This window comes from Xiphophorus hellerii, chromosome 5 (genome assembly GCF_003331165.1).
Source record: "Xiphophorus hellerii strain 12219 chromosome 5, Xiphophorus_hellerii-4.1, whole genome shotgun sequence".
Taxonomy (NCBI): domain Eukaryota; kingdom Metazoa; phylum Chordata; class Actinopteri; order Cyprinodontiformes; family Poeciliidae; genus Xiphophorus; species Xiphophorus hellerii.
Genome location: NC_045676.1, coordinates 11,894,513 through 11,915,553, shown reverse-complemented (window position 1 = coordinate 11,915,553; position 21,041 = coordinate 11,894,513). Strand labels below are relative to the sequence as shown.

The 21,041-nt window shown below is 39.8% G+C and overlaps 1 protein-coding gene across 1 annotated transcript; it reads left to right on the top strand.

Moving 5' to 3' along the window:
* Window positions 1–1,880: 1,880 nt before the first annotated feature.
* Window positions 1,881–20,638, top strand: ecpas (Ecm29 proteasome adaptor and scaffold). The gene is made up of 49 exons (XM_032562482.1): window positions 1,881–1,902; window positions 2,567–2,697; window positions 4,184–4,300; window positions 4,585–4,703; window positions 5,785–5,934; window positions 6,031–6,208; window positions 6,554–6,693; window positions 6,846–6,924; window positions 7,014–7,133; window positions 7,258–7,343; window positions 7,435–7,510; window positions 8,433–8,482; window positions 8,566–8,632; window positions 8,713–8,835; window positions 9,569–9,672; window positions 9,849–9,972; window positions 10,067–10,147; window positions 10,247–10,451; window positions 10,685–10,776; window positions 10,886–11,020; window positions 11,097–11,268; window positions 11,437–11,609; window positions 11,684–11,785; window positions 11,914–12,037; window positions 12,775–12,920; window positions 13,016–13,070; window positions 13,161–13,275; window positions 13,341–13,409; window positions 13,492–13,609; window positions 13,703–13,870; window positions 13,977–14,056; window positions 14,145–14,250; window positions 14,338–14,385; window positions 14,470–14,588; window positions 15,381–15,531; window positions 16,148–16,213; window positions 16,375–16,464; window positions 16,557–16,623; window positions 16,695–16,786; window positions 16,889–16,955; window positions 17,586–17,783; window positions 17,888–18,099; window positions 18,183–18,226; window positions 18,581–18,773; window positions 18,862–19,021; window positions 19,143–19,248; window positions 19,348–19,436; window positions 19,514–19,585; window positions 19,956–20,638. Exons 1-49 carry the CDS (start codon window positions 1,881–1,883, stop codon window positions 20,093–20,095), a joined length of 5,541 nt encoding a protein of 1,846 aa, XP_032418373.1. The 3' UTR covers window positions 20,096–20,638.
* Window positions 20,639–21,041: the final 403 nt, after the last annotated feature.

Sequence of the window (21,041 nt, the reverse complement as noted above, 5' to 3'; positions counted from 1 at the left end):
TACTTCATACACATATGTGTAATGGACTGGTGATCTGTCCAGGGTGTACCCCACCACCTATTGCCCTACTGCTGCTCTCCTTGGAGTCTACAAGGACATGCAGGTAGACGACGGCTGGATGAATGGATGTAACTCTTATTGGAATACACAGATTTAAATCCAGGGTTTTCAAACTAATAGTACATGGGCTACCGTTTGTAGTACACTGTAGAAAAGTTGGTTTTGAATACTGTATTTACAAGGTAACACAAAGCAAATTAGCAAATAAGCAGTCAAACAGTCAAAAAATCTAGTAGTTCAACACATTGATCTTTGAGCCAAACAGATAGAACTGTTTGGAGCAAGCTGCTGTGAAAAACATTTCAACAACCACCCAGCAGAAACTGATGCAAAGGTCAGTAAACCAAGAACAGGCTGGTGGAAGGTAACAGTAAAGCTGTGTTCAGTGTGCCAGTCGTTGAATCAGTTTCCACTTCTTAGCTTTCGGAGAAGGCATCCAGTTTGATGAATTTTTTTCTGCTAAAGTCCATCTGTTTCAATGTTTGAAATGTTGTATGCTTAGAGATGGTTCTCAGCACACTTTGGTTGTAACAAGTGGTCATTGACTTACTGTTGCCTTTACGTTATCTTATTCACTTAGTCTGTCAATACTACTTTGATCTCTGAACTTAAAGACTCACACAGCTGCTGCACAGTGTATACATCATCTTTTTTGGACCAGTTTCTGTAAACCCAATAGATGTTTGTGAATAAAAATTCCAGTAGAACAGCAATTTCTGAAATACTAAAAAGTTTTTCTAAGTGGTATTCCTTGCAACCCCTTTTGGGAATACACATACACCTTGAACCCTGAGGATATTTTTGGTCGATGAATGGTTCACCCCATATCTCCATAAAAACATGCAGGTGAACCATTTTTTATGGACAGGGCCATTTGTGGCAACTTGTGCCAGATGTGGTCTACCAAGCTTGTTTTCAGTGCAGATCAGATTCTACCAGTACTGGTTTTCCAATCATGTTTGTGGTTTTGATGGGCAGATTCTGAAAGAGTATATGGAGAGGAGGATGTCTGCTTGGAAACTTATGATTTTGTCTTTGTTTGTTTGCAAAGACAAGATTATAAGCCCTGTCTTTATAAAAAGACAAGACTTATGCATATCATGTCCTGTTATCGGTTATCTTCAGGACATGATATGCATGCTGTGGCGCCAAGTGTAAATAAGAGTCTACTTCTCCAAGTCTGAGCCCTTGGTTTAAAACTGGAAAAAGGTTGATAGCTAGTCAAGATTAGCAAGTGCCTCAAGCGAAGAGATTTAAGAGGCTTAGTGTTAGTTATGATGATGGGTGGTTGGAGTACCCATCATCATGGGAAGAAATGTAAGAGTCTTAGTGTTAGTTATGATGATGGGTGGTTGGAGTAGGTGTTGGATAGATGGATTGTAAGCTCATCTGCAGTAATGAATGATAGAACATACTGGAAGTTGGTAACCCTTTTAGCCCCAAAAACACCTTGGGATTGAGCTATATATAAACAGAAGATGATGGATGGATGGATAACTTAATTTTCTTCATAATGGATGGAAACACATAAAGTAATACAAAAAAGAAACGATGATATAGTTTTGTGTTGTTTTAACATATAACTTTAAAATTTAACATTACATTAAAATATTTTTAAATATAACAAAAATACTTATTGACGTAGCATAATCAGTTTATTCATACAATGTATTCATTTTCGACGTCATTTAATTAAAAACGTAAATAATTGTTTAATTATTATTATTATTAACTCGTGTATTACGTCGTGGCACTATTGGCACTCCAGAGAAGCGGCAGTCTCTGTCAACTGGGAGGGTCACTGATGACTTAGTGCAAACATGGCTGCCCAGGATGAACTCAGTAAGTTTCTTTCTGCCTTGTTAACGATTCATATCCTCTTAAATGTCCCATTTGTGGTCGCCAAAACAGGTGTGGCGATGTGTTTTTGCCCGCCCTGCTACTAAGGTTGTTTATAAAGTAATGATAACGCCAAATTCAGTTTAAAACTGGGTTGGGAACAGGCTACGTAGCTAGCTGACATGCTAACGTCAGGAGGCCGTTTGCCCAGTCATGGTGAAAATAAAACTATCACATCGGCTTCTTATGTATGTCCTCTCACCAATTCCTTACAGTGGAGATTTGCATTTTTGGCATTTGTGACATTTAGGTTAAGTTTCACGTACGTGTCACTGCTTAGAAAAATATGCTTTTATGCTAATTTAAAAAAAAAAAAGATGACCTGCTTGGACTGTCTTGTCATTTGCTGCTAACGGCTTAGAAAGCTAAGCAAGGAGAAAGAAGGCATGGCTGGGTTATGTACAGGAGCTGGCAGGTTGAGCTCATCGGCCATAATGAGACAAAATGCTTCTTTCCAGTATGACTTAACATGGTTAATTTAACCCAGAAGGTGTCTGCAGTCACCAATGAGTTAAAGATTCATATTAAAATCGAAAGATACTGTACAGTAGGAGCTGCTGAAATCATGACTTGGTGTACCGGTGAAGTAAAAGTGTATTTCGATTAGATCAACTGGAACGCGTGTTCCTTCGCCTGGGCCATGCAGAAACTGATGACCAGCTTCAGGACATCATCTCCAAGTTTCTGCCACCTGTTCTTCTCAAACTCTCCAGTGTTCAGGAGGGGGTGCGAAAGAAGGTGAGTAGTAAAGTAAAAATAATGGTTGAGTGCTCAGCCAGCCAGTTTAGGTGGTCACATTGTGGTAGGTTTGCAGTTGTGCCAGACTCTTTTTGTTATTGCATGATGGACTAACAGAGGTGAGTAGAGTACGGTACGTAGAACTTGTACTTAAGTAAAAGCAGCAATTAAAAATAAAAAGTAAGCTTCCAAGAAATGACTGAAATAAGATTAAAAAAGTATTCTATAAAATGGCTACTCAAGTACTGAGTAACTGATCATAACACACGATTTAATATTTTACAACTATGCAACTAAGTTATGCGCAAATTCTGGGATTCAAGTAGAAAATGAGGGGGGAAAAACCCATCAATATAAAACACACTAATTATTCATATATAGATAAAACCAGCCCAAGTGCTTATAAAAACAACAGCAGAAAAAACAACAACACCCAGCTGGTTTTTAATAGTAAGTTAATGTTTTTTGGTGTCTGAAAAATGACCTGTTTAAAAAAATCTCTGTAATGTCAAGTTACAAATCAGCATGCACCTCACCTAGCAACCCCAGCAAAGCCCAGGCTGTCACCTGGCAACCCAAGTGGAGCTCCAGCATGTTTGGTCAGCCGGTTTTTACCACTGTATGCGCCGTGCAGTGGCTGCTGGCAAAGACAACTGTTTTGCTATTGACTTACCATCCAGAAATCACTTGCTGCATTCTTGCTGGTTGTACAGGATGCCCTGCTTTTGCTTTTCAAAGATCTACAGTTATATAATTGTGCATGTGTTCACAGCCATTTTCATGTGTGAGTGTAAACGTTGAGTTGTGGGGGGCGTGGCCAGAAGCAGCTCATTTGGATTTAAAGTTACAAGAGGCCCTACAGCAACACTGTTCTGAAATGAGCTCAAAATAGGTAGAACTGAGCAGACTAAAATCTCATCACCTAAGAATGATTTTGTGCAAAAAATGTAATGAACATGTTTTGTATAGTTCACAGACCTAACCTGTTTAAGGAAGCTTAATAGGTCACAGAACAAGTGTATTAATACATTGATTATTCTACACCCAGGTAGACCTAATTTACTAATTATGTGGCTTCTGAAGTCCACTGGTTGCACTAGGTTACATTAGAGGTAGAAGAGAAAAGGGGGCTAAATACAACTAGACTCCCCACTTGTAGAATTTGACATTTTTAATACACTTTGAAAACCATTTCCCTGCCCCTCACAAATATGCACTGCTGTTTATTGATCTATTTGGCTATCACTAAAAACCACCTTAAAATATATTGAAGTGTGTGATTTAGAGTCACAAAATGTGGAAAAGTTAATAGTTTGTACTTTAAAGATTGCTTTCAGCAGCCTTATGTTTCTTTGCATTATTTATTCATGCATCTGTTTCATGAAACTGCACTAAGAAATGTAAGATAGATAAGATAAGATAAATCTTTATTGTCATTGTCACAAGGACAACGAAATTCAAAAGGCGCCAATGTGTCTCTGACTAGGTGATGGAGTTGTTGGTTCACCTCAACAAGAGGATTAAAAGCCGACCAAAGATCCAGCTACCAGTGGAGACACTGCTGGTGCAGTACCAGGACCCTGCAGCTGCTTCTTTTGTTACAGTAAGATATTAATATAGTGTTTGCCTTGTGAGAGAGGATGCTTACTGTCCATATTATGTTTAGTCACTCTAAAGTTAAGTAAAATATCTTGAGCAAACATTCAGTCAGTATTAGTTATCAAATGAATGCTAAATGTGTGAGTTGATTTTGTTGTCTTCATTATAAATCAGATTTTTAAAAATTGTGTATTTTAACTTTGTGTGACCTTTAATTGATTTGGTATTTTAATTGAAACAAAAACAGGTCTGTTTCATTAAAATGAAATCTACTTCATTTTTTGACAGAATTTCACCATCATCTATATTAAAATGGGCTACCCTCGTCTAGAGGTGGCAAAACAATGTGAGCTGGCCCCGACTCTCATCACTGCCATGGAAGGCAAACCACAGCCACAACAGGACAGGTGAGGGGACGCATATTCTCACATACCTATCCAGTGAAGTACTGTCACCTTCTAGACTGCATGCCAAAGGTGTACACACTCCGGTTAGAAACTCCAGGTTTTTGAGATGTAAAAAGAGGAGAACATAATAAATTATTTCAGAAAATGTTTTTTTCTTCATATTTTAGGATTGTGCATTTGTGCACAACATCAAGCTAATACTTTTGCTTCAGTTTTAGTATTCAGTCTTCTTAAGGACACACAGGCCATCAATTTTAGTGAATCTGATTAATCTAAAAGAATGTTCAGTTATCCTCGTTGGGCTTTGCTGACATTTTCATCTGTTTCATAGTTTACAGCAACGCTATAAATCTCATTGCTAAAACATTCTACATTCTACATTTACCAAAGCACAGTAAAGATTATTCATTGAGGAAAATGTGGGACAACTGTAACATTACAAAACTGAATATTTCTTCAAAGTGAATGAAAATGCAATACAAGAATTTATCAGGGAACTTTTAACCCCCCCCAAAAAAAACAAATTAACCAGTCCTGACTGCGTCTGACTCAAAGCCAGCAGTGCATGACACTAAAAGAAATCCATATACACACTGAAATACAGTAGCATTTTACTGTGGTGCAACTTGTTTTCTGAATTGGGTTTCTTTGGCCAAATGAATGAAATCTTGAACTGTTCTATGTGATCTGTGTTGACAACAAACCATCATGTGTATGATAGGAAGCTGCAGATTCTTCGTGAGTCCAAAACAATTGAAGGTTTTAGAATGGCTTAGCTTTAGTCCAGAACTAAATCTGTGGGGTCAACAGGAGAAGGTTGGAGACAAGCAATATCCTCACACTGATAGGTTTGGAGAACCTTTGGAAGGTAAAGTCAATAAATATTTTTCTGTCAAAATTGGATGCTGCAGAATTCTGAGCAACTATGTCAACACTTATGCAACCAGGTTACCACCACTCACATGTATTTTATACTTTTTCCACTTAGATTTATTTTGTTCAGACGGTTAATGTTCAGACAACATTAAAGGTTGATGCTTTCATATGGAGTTCCTTCTCCGTTTTCTTTTTGTGTTTTCAGCCTGATGCACCTTCTGATTCCCACTCTTTACCACATGAAGTATCCTGCAGACTCGTCCAAAAGCGTGTCTCCATTCAATTTAATTGAAAGGCCAAAGATGATGCACCTTCTACTGGAGTTCATGCTGGATGTTTTGCTCATGCCTTATGGGTAAGTTGTCAAAATAAAACCTGCGGCTGGAAATGAGTGTTAATCGCGAGGATGAAAGCATTATGAACTGGAGCATTCTTTCTTCCACATCATCAGGTTTGTGCTGAATGAGTCTCCCACTCGGCCTGCACCATCCTCTTCCCAGGGAGGTTCCTCGGACGGGGCGGTCACTGGGAGCGGGCAGGGTCTTCCCCAGCCTCCCCCAGGGATGAGTGTCTATGCTGCAAAGAGGGTTATTGGAGAAGCCCAGTGGAACGCCGAGCAGCTAGAGCAGGTACAATAACGTATTCAGATGGTCATGTTTGATCTGTCTGATCAAATATTTTGTTCATAGTTGAAACCAGATATTTGGAATCGTATATGAAGAAAAATGCCATAGGTTGCTATGATAATTATATAAAGGCATACAGGAGGGAAAATGACAAGCTTTTGGAAGGCTACTAAAAATGTTTGGCCCAAGTCATACAGTTTAAAGGAAATATCACCAAATATCAAGATAATCTATCTCAGTTTAGTGTGTTATGGAGATATCAGTCATTGTCAATTCAGTTTAATCATAGTTTTATCTTGGCTGTTAATTGCAGGTTTCTGTCTAACTCCTTGGTTGTTGCTCCAACAGTGTAAGCTGGGCATAGTGAAGTTCATTGAGGCCAAGCAGGTGCCAGAGGTGGAGACAGTGATCCACTTGGCGGTGGCTTCAAGTGACACGAGACACAGTGTGGCTACTGCAGCTGATCTGGAGCTGAGGAGCAAACAGAGGTAGAGCTTTTTATTTTCATGTTAAATGTGTGGAAAGACTGTGAACGTCTTTAGTTTCTGTTTCCTATTATCTTATGTTTATGAATGACAAGATGGGCTTGTTTACACATTACAAAGCTATTTTCCTAATGTCTATTTTTGTTTCGTTCCAGCATCATTGACTGGAACAATCCTCTAATTATCAACAAGATGTTCAAGGTGTATCTGGGAGATGTCCCTCTTAAAACAAAGGTTTGTAATTTACATTTAATTTAAAAGCCAATGAAGGAGATTTTTATTCAAATTCAGATCAAGGTAAAATGTTCACATATTTTCTGCAGGGTGGAAATGTCAAACAAGAGCTGAAACACGATCCAGTGAGCACTAGAGTCAAACTAAAAATCCTGCCACATCTTCTACGCTCCCGGCTGGCAGCAGAGTGCTTCCCAGCAAACATCCAGGTCATACTGACTCTGTTTTTAGACAATCAGTTGTCAGAATGTCTGTTGCTGCCTTTTCAGAGATCTACGTCATCTTCTATTTGGCGATGTGCTAATGTCTTTACTGGTTTACTTTGTGCTTCAGGTTGTTTATGATGGCTTGTTTGGGGCCAACACCAACAACAAACTGCTGTCTCTCACCTTACAGTTTGTCCATCACATCTGCATGGTGTAAGACTTTCACACTTATTCCTCTGTCCATGAACAGCTTCCCTGTGTTCCCTCTCATGAATAAAGTCTAAATGTTTTTTCTATTTTTCAGATGCCCTGACACTAACAAGCCTTTAGGACTAATGCTGCTCAATGGTCTGACCAAACTTATCAACGAATATAAGGAGGTAAATAAGACACTAATTAAATTTAAAAATGTTTTAAGACTAATTCAATCCTGCTCTAACAATAGTTAGCTGTTTTTGATTGCATTAGGTCTCATTAAGAGGCTAAATTGAAAATGTAACTGTCTTAAAAGAAAATGCTTACAGTAAAATAAAACCGTGATTTTCTATGTATCTGCCCCAAGTTATGCAGTGATCATTCTTTAAAAACTGGAAATGTACCTGTACTGAAAGATCCTCCAAGTAATGGAGCAGAGGTATCTGTGCAAATAGACCCCAACAAACCACTTGTATCATCTTAGTAGATTGTAGCTCCTGAACTTTCTTTTGCACATCTCAAAATATAAGACTGCACCATATTAAAAGATTTTTTTTTTTTTTTTTTAATAACAGCTTTGTCCAACTTGGTATTTGAAAGCGAAACGCTCTGATTTATGGTCAGACATATCAAACTGTTAAGTCATTTGTTCATTTATTGTAGCAGCACAGAAGCCTGAAGAAACTTTTGCCATAATCTGTCACCTCTGCTTTAGATCAAAAGCAGAGGTGACGTCACACTGTGTGTGTGAGAGAGAAAAGTTGGTGATATGCAGATCTGCAATGTACTGAATGTAAAGATTATTTCAAAACACAAACAAAATGATTAAAGCTTTGACATTTTAAGCACCTTGTTTTATCGCGGTTAGCAAATATCAGTCTGTTTATATTTATTGTAGAGTGAAGACAGACACTTGGAAATTCAGTATGTTTTTTAGCAGATCTAAAAGAATGTTATTCTAAACAAGTGTTTTAATCTTTGCAGACAACTTGATTCAGATTTTGGTCATTATCAAATTTCTTGTCTAATCAAAACCTGCACCTCACTGGTAATTCTTGCAGTTTGGTTTATCGTGTTTTCTTTCTCTCACAACGTCTCTCTCTGCAGGATCCTAAGTTATTATGTGTTGCCTACTCTGCTGTCGGAAAGCTCTCAAGGTTACGATAACATCTTATTGGTATTTCAATTGCGTACGATTTAGAAACAGACCAACCGTCACTTGTTTTTTTTTCTATTTCAGTCGCATGCCTCAGCTTTTCACAAAGGATATTGCTCTTGTGCAGCAGTTTTTTGAGTCTATGTGTAAGGTTGGTGGAACACATTTTGGAAAAGTTGGAGGTGAACCTACTGTAGTATTCTTCCTTAAACATTGTGTCTGCTTGATCAGGAGGAGCCGGATGTTCGCCTTGCCATTCAGGAAGCTTTGTCAATGATGGTTGGAGCGTATGCCAACCTGCAGGGGGCGCTACTGAATCTGATGGAAGCCCTGGTGGCTGCATATATTTCAAAGGTAAGTCTACCACATCAAGAAGAAAATTTGATTCTTTGACAACTGTAATGTGTGTTTTAACAAATGAGTTCACACGGGTGCTTGAAATCCGTGAAAATGCTTGAATTTCAATTAGGTATTTTAAGTTTTGGAAAGTGATTAATTTCTGTATGAAGTCCTAAAAAGTACTTGATATTTAAACTGCACAGTTTTGTAACAAAAAGTGCAATCAAATGTTTGATTTACAGCCTAAATTTGGAAACCGTTATTTATAGTTGAATCCAGATAATTAAAGGTAATAAAAAGATGAGCACATTTTTATTCTCACTGTCTGAAGTTAAATCAGACCAAACTTCTCTTATTTCAGGTCAGTTAGAATCACCGAAATAATTTTTATTTGCTAAATGCCAGACAACTTGGAAAGAAAATTTGTTAGAGATTTCTTTTATTTATTTATTTTTCTGACCAGTCAGGTGTACAGGATATGTGTAAGAGACCTTTCAAAACCTAAAATTTTGCTATATTTAAGTGTACCTTGTCCCTAATGATTTCAGTAATAAATTACATCATATCATAGTTAATTGAAACTGTCTTTACTTCACTGGTACCGTTTTTATCTCCAATGTGTGAAAAAAAACTGGTGTGGAAAAATTTGAAAAATGTTTGAATTTTACTGTGGGAACAGTGTAAAAACCCTGTAACAAGCTTAGTAAGTAGAAATAAAAGGAACCTGCTGCTTGTTGTTTCACTGCAGCCGGAGGTACAAGTTCGCCAGGTGGCCATGAAGTTTGCCAGCACAGTGTTTGCTCCTGACCACGTGCCATCAAGGTACCTGCTGCTGCTGGCTGCTGGAGACCCGTAAGTTGAAAGAAACACATAACACTAAAAACTGCAGCAGGAAAAAAAAAACTTTGCTGTTTTATGAAACCACTTAACTATTTGTAATGCAGAAAGAGAAATGTAATGGCTTAATTAAGATACATGTCTGTAGTGAACTTGGAACTGGGTAAGATTTGTTTTGCTCTGTGCTTTAGACGAGAGGAAGTGTCTGCAGAGGCCCAAAGGGTGCTGAGGCCTTTTCCCACAAAAAGTTCGGAGAAGGAGGGACCGAAGCCAATGCCATCCTTTCCCGACATGGTTGCCTACATCCAGGAAAAAGTAGGGCTCGGAGCATCTCACAGACAGCACACCTGCAAAATAATGTTACCCTTTTAATTCAAGAAATAATAATACATTCTCGTCATTTTTTTAGGCAGCTCAGAGGATCAAAACCCCTGCAAAATATATTGTTGGGGCCTCCACAATTCCTTTTAACCCATCTGCCTTTGGAGAGGTAAATAATAAACTTATCTATTTTATTTGAGGATAAAACCAGATGACTCAGCAAACTATATAAATATGTTTTTTGATGGATTACTTTTGTTTTTTTCAGATAATGTTGTACCTGAGGATGTGCCTGGCCCACAGTGCTGGCACCAGGCCCATGTCTACCCGCTTGTTGGACATGCAGGACGATGCTCCAGCCATTGGTCGCTACATCCACACCCTGCTCTCAGCTGAACCGCCAAAAGGCCTGGAGGGAAACCCTGTGCATGTATACATGGATCTACTTCAGCAGCTGCTCTCTGCTGTGGGAGGTGAGACTTAATCTGCCTTCCTTGGAGGCAGTTTGGGGTATAAACAGGTAGTAAGCGATGATATTCTCTATTGTCTGATTTATGATTTGTCTAAATAATAGTAGCTGCACTTTCTCTTTCACAACTTTAATTTGTTCTGTTTTAAGACTAATTCAGTCCTTAATAGAGAAAAAAACATTTTATATTTGTCAGTTGTAGTATTCATATGTATCTACATCTAAATTTCCCCATAGGAATCCCAGTCATGTACTGCTTACTGGAAGTGGTGTCTGTGTGTCCAGAAAAACTCGCCCCCAGGTTTGCTGATAAAATAGACTGGATTAAAGTGAGTTCTATTTTATGTACAAAGTTTTTAAAAATCATTTTGCAAGTTATCTTTAATGCACATTTCACTTTTGTTATCCAAATTAGCTGTAATCATATTCTTCTTTCAGAGTCTGATGAACACCAATAAGGAGGACATGAGGGAACTTGCCGCCCAGCTGTATGCTTTGGTGATCTCCACCATGACTGGCAACGAGCTGCAGACAGCCGTGCAGAATCTGGTCAAAATTACCAAAGACAACCATGTATGTCACATAGACTTACGGTTATTCGTGTCATAAGCTTTCGGTGCTAATATTTATTTTATGGTTTGAATCTCAGAGTCCTGAGACTCAGCATGGTGCCATCTTGGCTCTCGGCTACATGGTGGGAAGGAATCTGAGCAGAAAGAAAGCCATTGGCTCCTGTGAGTTGACAGAAAACAAGGTGGAAGAGATGAGCATCACTTACCAAGATGATGACAAGCTAGTTTCCATGGCTACTAAGACAATTGGTATGAACTTTTTTTACATAAATCCTTTTTGTGCAGATTTTATTGACTTATAGGGAACTTTTATTGTATGTTTTTGCAACCTCTTTTACAAAAAACAAAGTAAAGTTGTATAATTAGTGAGTGTTTGATCATTTCCCCATTAAAGTGATCGCATATATTCACATCCAGGTTCCTTCCTGGACAGCGGCAGTGCCATGTTGGCCGTAGCAGCCTGCACAGCTCTAGGAGAAATTGGGCGGAATGGCACCCTGTTGATCCCTGCAGAGGGAGACGGCTTCACCAAACTCTCTGTCACAGAAAACCTGCTGGCTCGCATCACTTCTGGCAAAGAGAGCGTAAAGGTAAGCTGTGACTTTTAATGGCTCTGATTTGCTGTGCTGTTGCTCTGATTGATTTTATCCGCGTCGTTTTCCAGATGAAGGAGCGATCCATTACAACCTTGGGTTATCTGCCAGTGGGAGACTCAGACTTTCCACACCAGAAGAAGCTGCTGCAGGGCCTCATGGATTCGGTGGAGGTATGAAACTGGATTTTTTTTTTTTTTTTACTTTCTCTTGAAGTGATTTTAGAAGTATTCAAATTATTCTGCTGTGAAACTGCCACATACCAATACCAACCCTTCTCTGCTTCCTTTCTACCTTCCAGGCCAAGCAGGTGGAGCTACAGTTCACAGTTGGAGAGGCCATTACTAGCGCTGCCATAGGAACCAGTTCTGGAGCCGCCAGAGATCCGTGGACCTGCACTGAGGACCAGTACAGCCCGCCACACAGTGAGTCTACAGGTTCTATCCCTGTTGGTGTGAAATAGATCTGAATCCATTAGTAACTAATGGATGAAGTCATTTCACAAATTCCCACAAAGATTACTTAAAATATTTTTATTAACAAATTAAAATAAAAGGAAGAGAAACATCCCGGACTAATCAGTCCCTATTTCCAGACAACCAGTGAGAGCTCTCTGGATGGTGATCAGTAGCTTAAATAATGGACATATCTGTCCAGTAATAACAGTGGAAGTGAGGCAGGGCCAGTCCATCATTGCTATAAGCATCACATCATAGACATTTGACAAAGGAGTATCCCAAGTACCATAAAAAGTGACCAAACTAGATTTAAAAAAGGGATTCAGAATACAAAGTAATACATTTGTAATAATAGATGTTTTTTTCAGCATGTTGAAATGACAAAAAATATTAAAAGTTTGACAAACTTTTACAGTCATTACACATCTGATTGGCTGTCAAGGCCAAACAGTTTGTCCGATCATTTAAGCACATGGAATGTGTTTGAATTGCATAATATACTTAAATTGCTAAAATGTATGTAATTTAAGCAATTCATGCAAGATGTAGATGCATATGAATACAGCAACTGAAAAATTAAAAATTAATTAAATTGCATAGTATACAAACTATAACATAGATCTAGCTTATGTGTGGTTACCTGTTTTAATGTAATTCTTGAATGCGTCTTTTTTTTTTTTCCTTTCTCCATTTTCTTCCATCAGATATTAAAAACAACGATGTGGTTCCCTGGGCCCTCAACTCCATTCTGTCCAGATACATTCCCAGCCAGAACCCTCATGTGCGGCAGGCGGCTTGCATCTGGCTGCTCTCCCTGGTCAAAAAACTCAGCCAGCACAAGGAAATTACTGTACGTACATAACCCACCTGTAGGATTACTGTCTTTATTTATAACTTGCGCACAAGCTTTAAAGATAATTTTCCCTTCTTCCTCTGCTGCTGCAGTCTCATTTGAAAGAGATTCAAATAGCCTTCATCTCCGTTCTCTCAGATCCGGATGGTAAGACAAGATGGCTGAGCTGAGCTTCATATCTCTTTCAGTTTCTCTCATTTCCACTTCCTCATCCATTCTCTTTTCCTTTCTGTTCAGAGCTCAGTCAGGATGTGGCATCTAAAGGCCTGGGGCTCGTTTATGAGATGGGTGGGGAAGCTGATCAGCAGGAACTGGTGTCTACATTGGTGGAAACACTCATGACTGGAAAAAGGTAAGCTGCTGGTTGAACTAAGTAGTAAATTGAGAGTTTGTATGATTATTTATTCTTGTTAACAGAGTGAAACATGCAGTCTCAGAGGACACCAAGGTGTTTCAGGGGGAGGATTTGGGAAAAACGCCTGATGGGTGAGTTTTGTTAGTAATAGTCGATTTGTAACAAGTTTGAGTTACAACCAATAGTAAAACACATTATATAATTTTCTTCCAGTCAAAGCTTGTCGACATACAAGGAACTCTGCTCACTGGCCAGCGACCTGAACCAACCAGATCTGGTCTATAAGTTCATGAACCTGGCAAACCACCATGCCATGTGGAACTCACGCAAGGTAACGCACTAAGGCTCACTCTCTTTTGCCTCCATTATTTTTGCCAGGTTTTCTTTTCCTCCCTGACCTACAACAATGTTCTGTTTCTTCCAGGGAGCAGCTTTTGGTTTCCACATGATCGCTACCAAGGCTGGGGAGCAGCTGGCTCCATTCTTGCCACAGTTAGTGCCTCGTTTGTACCGCTACCAGTTTGACCCAAACCTGAGCATTCGCCAGGCTATGACCAGCATCTGGGATGCCTTAGTCACCGATAAAACCCTGGTAAGGCTCCGTAGTTTTATACATCAACGGAAACATTGGCTAGAGACAGAATGACGTGAAAGTGCGTGTGAAGAACCGTTAGGAATAATTGTTTCTTTTTGCGCAGGTGGACAAATACTTGAAGGAAATCCTGCAGGATGTCATCTCTAACCTGACCAACAACACCTGGAGAGTGCGTGAGTCCAGGTAGATCGGACCGGCCTCTCACTTACACTTGTAGAGTGTTTATCTTCTCCAAGACTGGTTAAAGTAAATTGATGGATTTGTCTTGCAGCTGCCTGGCCCTCAACGACTTGATCCGTGGCCGTCAGGCCGATGACCTCATTGATCACCTGGCAGAGATGTGGGAGACATTGTTCAGAGTCCTGGATGACATCAAGGTCAGATGAAAATAATCTGAAATAAATGTCAAAGTGGTTCATTGTTTAATCTCCATCTGACTTTTAATGTTTTTTTGTTTTTTTTAGGAGTCTGTGCGAAAGGCTGCAGACTTAGCACTGAAAACGCTCAGTAAGGTAATGTTATGTCAGCGCATTGGACTGCATGTAAGTTTCTATTCCACTATGTAAGTATTTCAGCCTCTTTGATTTTATGTGCAGGTGTGTGTTCGTATGTGTGAGTCTACTGGCTCTGCAGCCCAGAAAACTGTGGCCGTGATGTTACCCACTCTGCTGGAAAAAGGCATCGTTAGCAACGTCTCCGAGGTCCGCTCTCTCAGGTAAATCTGTTTACGTGTGCAACATAAATACTGATTTATATCAAACTAAGATGTCTTAAGATGCTTTCTCAGCTGATGCTAAAAGGTGAACAGGGAATACAGTATACTGTAAAAGTAATTGCTCATCTGCCTTAACAGACACGGTCATGTGTTGTTTCCCATTCTTAATCCATACAGAATGACGCCTGTTTACTCTTTACAGCTTTACCATCTTCAACTCTTTGGAAACAAAAAGAGTGCTTTCCATTAGTTTCAGGAGTGGGTTTAATGGACTTTTTGATCATTTTTCTTGAAACATGTTTTTTGGGGTCAGACACTGATGTTGGATGAGAAGGTTGGCTCTCAGTCTCAGGTCTGATTCATCCCCAAAGGTGTTCTGACAGGTTGAGATTGGGACTCTGCAGGCCTGTCAGCTTCTTCACACCAGACTAGTTCATGCATGTCTATTGATTTGTTTTGTGCACTGGTACACAATCATGTTAGAACAGGAAGGAGCTTTCACCAAACTGTTCCCATAAAGTTGGGAGCATAAAATCCAATATGCCATGTTGAGAGTTTCTTTCACTGAAACTAAAAGGACTGAATTTTTGAAAGCAGCCCCTAACACATTCCCACATCCCCTTGAATTAAATTATTTGGAGCCTATTTACCCCTTGTTGTCGTGGAAAGGACAAAAAAAATTACAAAATGTCAGTTTAAATTTTTTAAAACATGCTATTTGAGTGCATTTGTTGATTTTGTTCTGCATAGTTTAGAAATGTATAACTGTTTCGTCAACCTTTCTCTTTTTAGTATTCAGACCCTGGTGAAGATCAGTAAGACTGCTGGCGCCCGATTAAAGCCTCACGCTGCTCGGCTGATTCCAGCTCTGCTGGAAGCTCTCAGTACCCTGGAGCCTCAGGTCCTCAACTACCTCAGCCTCAGAGCCACTGAGCAGGAAAAGGTAGACATCTTTCAGTTCACCTGCAAGTCATACAGAAGTTGCATTTGCTGATACATGATGTCAGCGCTACCTTAAGAAGTCCGGATATCATGTATCTAAAATTAAGGCCTTAAAATGTATCAAATTAATTTCAAAAAAATGTAAGTTGGCCTTAAATATGTCAATTTGTGTCGTGTCAGGACTATTTAATCTTGTATTTATTTTTTTCTCGTGGGACTTTTCTTTCAGGCAAACATTTAAGTCGCCTGTAAACATATTCACTACATTCTGTGACTAAAGGTGGTTCGCGCTACCGCTAACTAGCTGCTGACATACCATAGCTAGCTAGCCTTTTTGCATCTATCATGAGTAAAGCGTCAATTTAACCCCTGTTGGCTGGAAAACGCTCGTTTTCGCCATTGGCTCACTTCTGTTGCCAACCTGTACGATGGTGCATTTATTCTGTGGTAAAACGCTTGTCACTACTACTATATAGCGCATGCTATTTTCTTTTGTAAACATTTCTGTCGTGATACAGGTCTTAAATTTAATTAATGGTCTTAAAAAGTCATAAAGGTGTGCTGGTGAAATCTGCAAAAGCCCTGTTATATGAGATGCGTTTGTTCTTTCTCTGCAGAGTGCCATGGATGCTGCAAGGCTCAGTGCTGCCAAGTCTTCTCCAATGATGGAGACTGTTAACATGGTAAAACAAAAATAAATGCTCACACAATAACCCCAATTAATTCACTGTAGAGTCTTCCAACCCAAATTTTGGGATATCTAAGTTAGTCGTGAGGTTTCTGCATTTACTAGCAGCTGCAGACTTCACTGAGGCGAAGCTTCTGAATGTGTGTCTTCTTCCAGTGTCTGCAGCATCTGGATGTTTCTGTGCTGGGAGAGCTGGTTCCCAGACTCTGTGAGCTGCTGAAGAGCGGAGTGGGCCTGGGCACAAAGGTAGAACCGAGTCCTGTAGTCACACATCATCAGTGATTCTCCACCACACAGAATCGCATCAGTTGTATTAATGATTGCTGTTCTCGGTTTAGGGAGGCTGCGCCAGTGTAATTGTGTCCCTGACGGTACAGTGTCCTCAGGACCTAACCCCATACTCAGGTACAACACAACACTCCATCTGACTCGGTTAATGACTCAAGTCGAACAAACTAATCAGTTTTTATCCGCAGGTAAACTGATGAGTGCCTTGCTCAATGGCATTCATGACAGAAGCACAGTTGTACAGAAAGCCTTCGCCTTTGCTTTGGGACACCTTGTCAGGGTAAGCCCTTCTGTTAATATAAAGTCCTTGGATAATTATTAAACCCTGGATTTGTCTGTTTATCACAGACTTTATCACGATGACATTTATTATCCTTTTTAGTCAGCAAAGGACAGCAGCGTAGAAAAACTACTACTGAAGCTCAGCAACTGGTACTTGGAGAAAGAAGGTGAATCTTACTCTGAAATTTACTTTTTTAGTGGAGCAATAAAATGTGATGATATTGTTCTTTGTAAAAGTATTCATAACCTTTAAGTTTTTCCCATTGTATGACTTTAAAACTACAAACTCGAGTGTATTTTATTAGAATCGTACAAAGCAGTGCATAGCTGTGTGGCGTTTAAAAAACTACATGTTTTTTTTTTTCAGTTTTTGCATTTAAATTTAAATCTGTAAAGTATGGGGTGCATTTATATTTGCCTCCCTTCTTTCCTAAGACCCCTTCATAAAATGGAGTGCTCCCCATTGTCTTGAGAAGTCCCCTTCTTTCTACATAGGGAGTGTGTCTAAATTATTCTGATGTAAATACAGCTGTTTTGTGAAGTTTGTTGGAGATTGTGAGTGAACAAATATAAGTAACATTTATTTTTTAAATGGTCTAGTCCAAAGTAAAGGCCTACATTAAATTGAGAATCTAAATACATGTCAATGCCACACAATTTTTACACTTTTGTGCTGCTTCCAGTAAAATACATAGAAGTTTGAAGTTGAAAATGTTAGTTTGTCTTGTGATTTTTTTTTTCTCCTGCCTTGACTCCCTTTTAAATTAAATGTTTTCACTCTGTTTCCCTTCTTCCAGAGCCTGTTTACAAGTCCTCGTGTGCGCTAACGGTACACGCCATCAGCCACTACAGTCCAGATGTGCTGAAGGCCCACGCGGGCGTGGCCCTGCCCCTGGCCTTCCTGGGCATGCATCAGGCGCCGGGTCCTGATGAGGAGAAAGGAGAGAGTCACGATGCCACCCTGTGGTCGGAGGTGTGGCAGGAGAACGTTCCAGGTGGGGAACGCCGTAGCATGATAAATACCGGTGCTATGAAACGGAAAGGATCATTTCCCAGGAATAAAAGGTTTTTCATTTTTGATACTTCTCTATGACTTCAGGAAGCTTCGGGGGCATCAGGCTTTACATGACAGAGCTGATCACCATCACCCAGAAAGCCCTGCAGTCTCAGTCCTGGAAGATGAAGGCTCAGGGTGCAGCTGCCATGGCAACTGTTGCTAAGGAACAGACGGGATCATTGGTGGCACCGCACCTCGGTTTGGTGCTGACAGCCTTGATGCAGGGACTCTCTGGGCGAACTTGGGCTGGCAAGGTGTGTGTTGCTCCTGTTGTTTAAGAAAGCCTGGAAATAAAACGCAACACTGAATTCAGATTTGGTGTTTTGGTTTTGTATAGGAGGAGCTGTTGAAAGCCATCGGGTCAGTGGTGTCCAAGTGCAGGTCAGTCATCTTGCAGAACTTCTTCCTGCTTGCCACGGTTCCTGTGCAGATCTGGATGAATATGATTGAACTTTGACATCAAGATTTTCCAACGTGGGGGGGAAAAATTCAGACTTATATATAGTTTCAGACTTTAGTTTGTCCGCAGCTTGTTTGTCCAGTTGTCCATTCTGTCATCATCCACCTGAGTTTGTTCTTTCAGGTTTCATACTTAAAAACTTTATCAAATATACGTAGTGAACACTGGGCTTTAATAATGGTAAACTGTGAAAATTTATTTCACATTTTAGTTGTGAAATAAATTTCATTTACTACTTCCTGTCAACTTGACATTATCTCTTCTCTGGTTTTTAGCGCGGAGCTGCAAAAGCCGTGCAGTGGCCAGCCCAGCATCCCAGAGGTCCTGGATGTCGTGTTTAAAGAATGCCGCAAGGAGAATCTGGTTTACAAAATGGCCGCTCTGCGCTGTGCCGCAGATGTTCTCCACAGCAGCCAGGAAGACCGCTTCACTGACATGGCTGAAATCCTTTTCCCTCTGATCAAGAAGGTTTGCTTCTAAGTTTTCTGTTTGTCGCGAGGCTAGTTTTGTACAGACTTGCCTTGAGAAGAAGCCTAATCTCATGTTTTTATGACAGAGCTGTCCAGAGAGCGGTGGTGCCTCTCCCAGGTCAATGGATGATGATGATGATGATGATGATGACAAAGATATGAAAGATAAGGAGCTGCACACTGAAGCTATACTCTGTGCTTTTGAGACACTTGGGAAGACCTGGCCCAGAAACCCACAAACTCAAGGTGAATTCTATTGAATTAGTAGCAGATGTGTTTACCCACATCAGTTCTTCATCATATCTGTTCTCATCAATCTGGACCGAAAATAAAGACTCGTCTCTTTGTTGTGCATGTTTGCGTGCAGCAAGTTTCCAGACAGATTTGTGCACTCTGATGTGTGGGAAGCTTAAGCTGAGCACATGGAAGGTGCAGCTGGCTGTTCTTCAGGCCATGAAGGCGTATTTTCAGGGGTGAGGACCACAAAAACACAAACTGTACACCCTGGATTTGGGAAGTCTTCCACAATTTGAATTATTTAGCTAGTTAAAGCAATTTTTTTTTCTTTGTAGCTTGTTGCTGCTTGAGAAGGGTAATGGAGACATGAATGCACTATCGCAGATCCTCACTGAGGCCTGCACTGCTCTTACTTATTCTTTAGGTAAGGAGGTAATTCAAAATCTAATGGCTTTAATTGAAAGTCTTATGTCTTCACAGACTGTTTAATTTTCTCTACAGAAAATAAAAGCTACTCCTCTGTGCGGACAGAGGCCTTGTCTGTGGTGGATCTGATCGTTAAGAGAACAGGAGGTAGGCTTTTATTGATTCTGCTTTTTGTAATATTGAGCACACATTATGTTCAAGCCTCAATAATGTTTCCAAATTTAGGTCTACATTATTTAACCTTCTTGGAAAATGAATTTCGGTATGCTTCTGTTGATTGGCTTGAAAATGGGACGTTATTTATTTATCCATTACCCAACTTACCCAACATTTCCTGGCATCGCTGATTCAAACAAAAAAGAACAGATGAAATTCTGTGTTTATATCTCTAGGTTTTTATTCTCAGACTTCAGATTTATTTCTCTGTGTCTCTCTCCAAATGGACGGAATTTATTTGAAACCTTAATATCTTACTCTGCAGCTGATTTGTAACATATTTTTGTGTGGATATTACCAGAGAGTGAGCAGTGGGACTGCATGCCTGTGAGGAGCCGGGAGCAGCTGCAGCGCTCCCTGTCGACGCTGCAGTCCGACAGCCGACCCGAGCTGAGGGACAAGGCGCAGGAGCTGCGCAGACGCATCCAAAGCCAGCCCTGAGCGAGCGCGGAGAAACTGACCTGCCCATTAACGTGTTAATCAGCAACACAAACCATCCATTAGCACATATCTATCTGATTGAACTCCGTAATACATCTGTGTTGTTTTAATTTACTCCAAGAATCCATATAGTCTGTGACGGTGCTCTGAGTGAACATGTCAGGGTGCAAGGCTCCGACGTTGATGTGTGAAGTTTGTGTAACTGGGCCGTGAGACGATGAGAAATGCTTTATAAGCCAGTGTGTTGACTTTGTGGACACTGTATAGTTCTAGCCCCAAAATGGGGATTTTACTACTGTTGTGAGTTTGTCTTAATAATGAATTTACTTCTCTAAACATCAGCAATAGGAATACTGACAAGACTTCACTGCTGTTAAATTGTGAAGAATTGTGTTTTTCATAAAGTGCTGAAAATATGTGCCAGATGACTGATATGTCAGCCTGATTTAAAGCCTGAAAATAAGAGTGAGCCTGCTGTTGACTTAAAGTGATGCTGTGGTTGTTTCAGTTTATCCTTCATGAAATAAAACTTTGGACCACTGACCTGGTTTTGAAGCTTCTCATTAACTCTGCAGGTTTATGGCAGGCAATTTTAACATAAAATTGTCTACACATAACTTTCTAGATATCTAAATGTTGAATAACTGAAATAAATTGACTCATCAAAATGTAATTGAAGATGGGTTGAATTAGAATGTGAATGCAGTCATTCAGGATAGTCAAAATGTATTGTCTAATCAAAATAATTTTGATATCTAGAGTTACAGATGAAACATTTGTTAAAATGGCCTGCCATAAGTCAGTCATGAATTGCAGATTTCTTACAAAGTACAGATAAATTTGACGCTTTTGCTGGTCAGAATGTAATTAGAAATAAATCAAATAGTTTGTCTGCTCAAAATATAATTAAAGATATATATACTAATACATCCACTAAAACCAATTT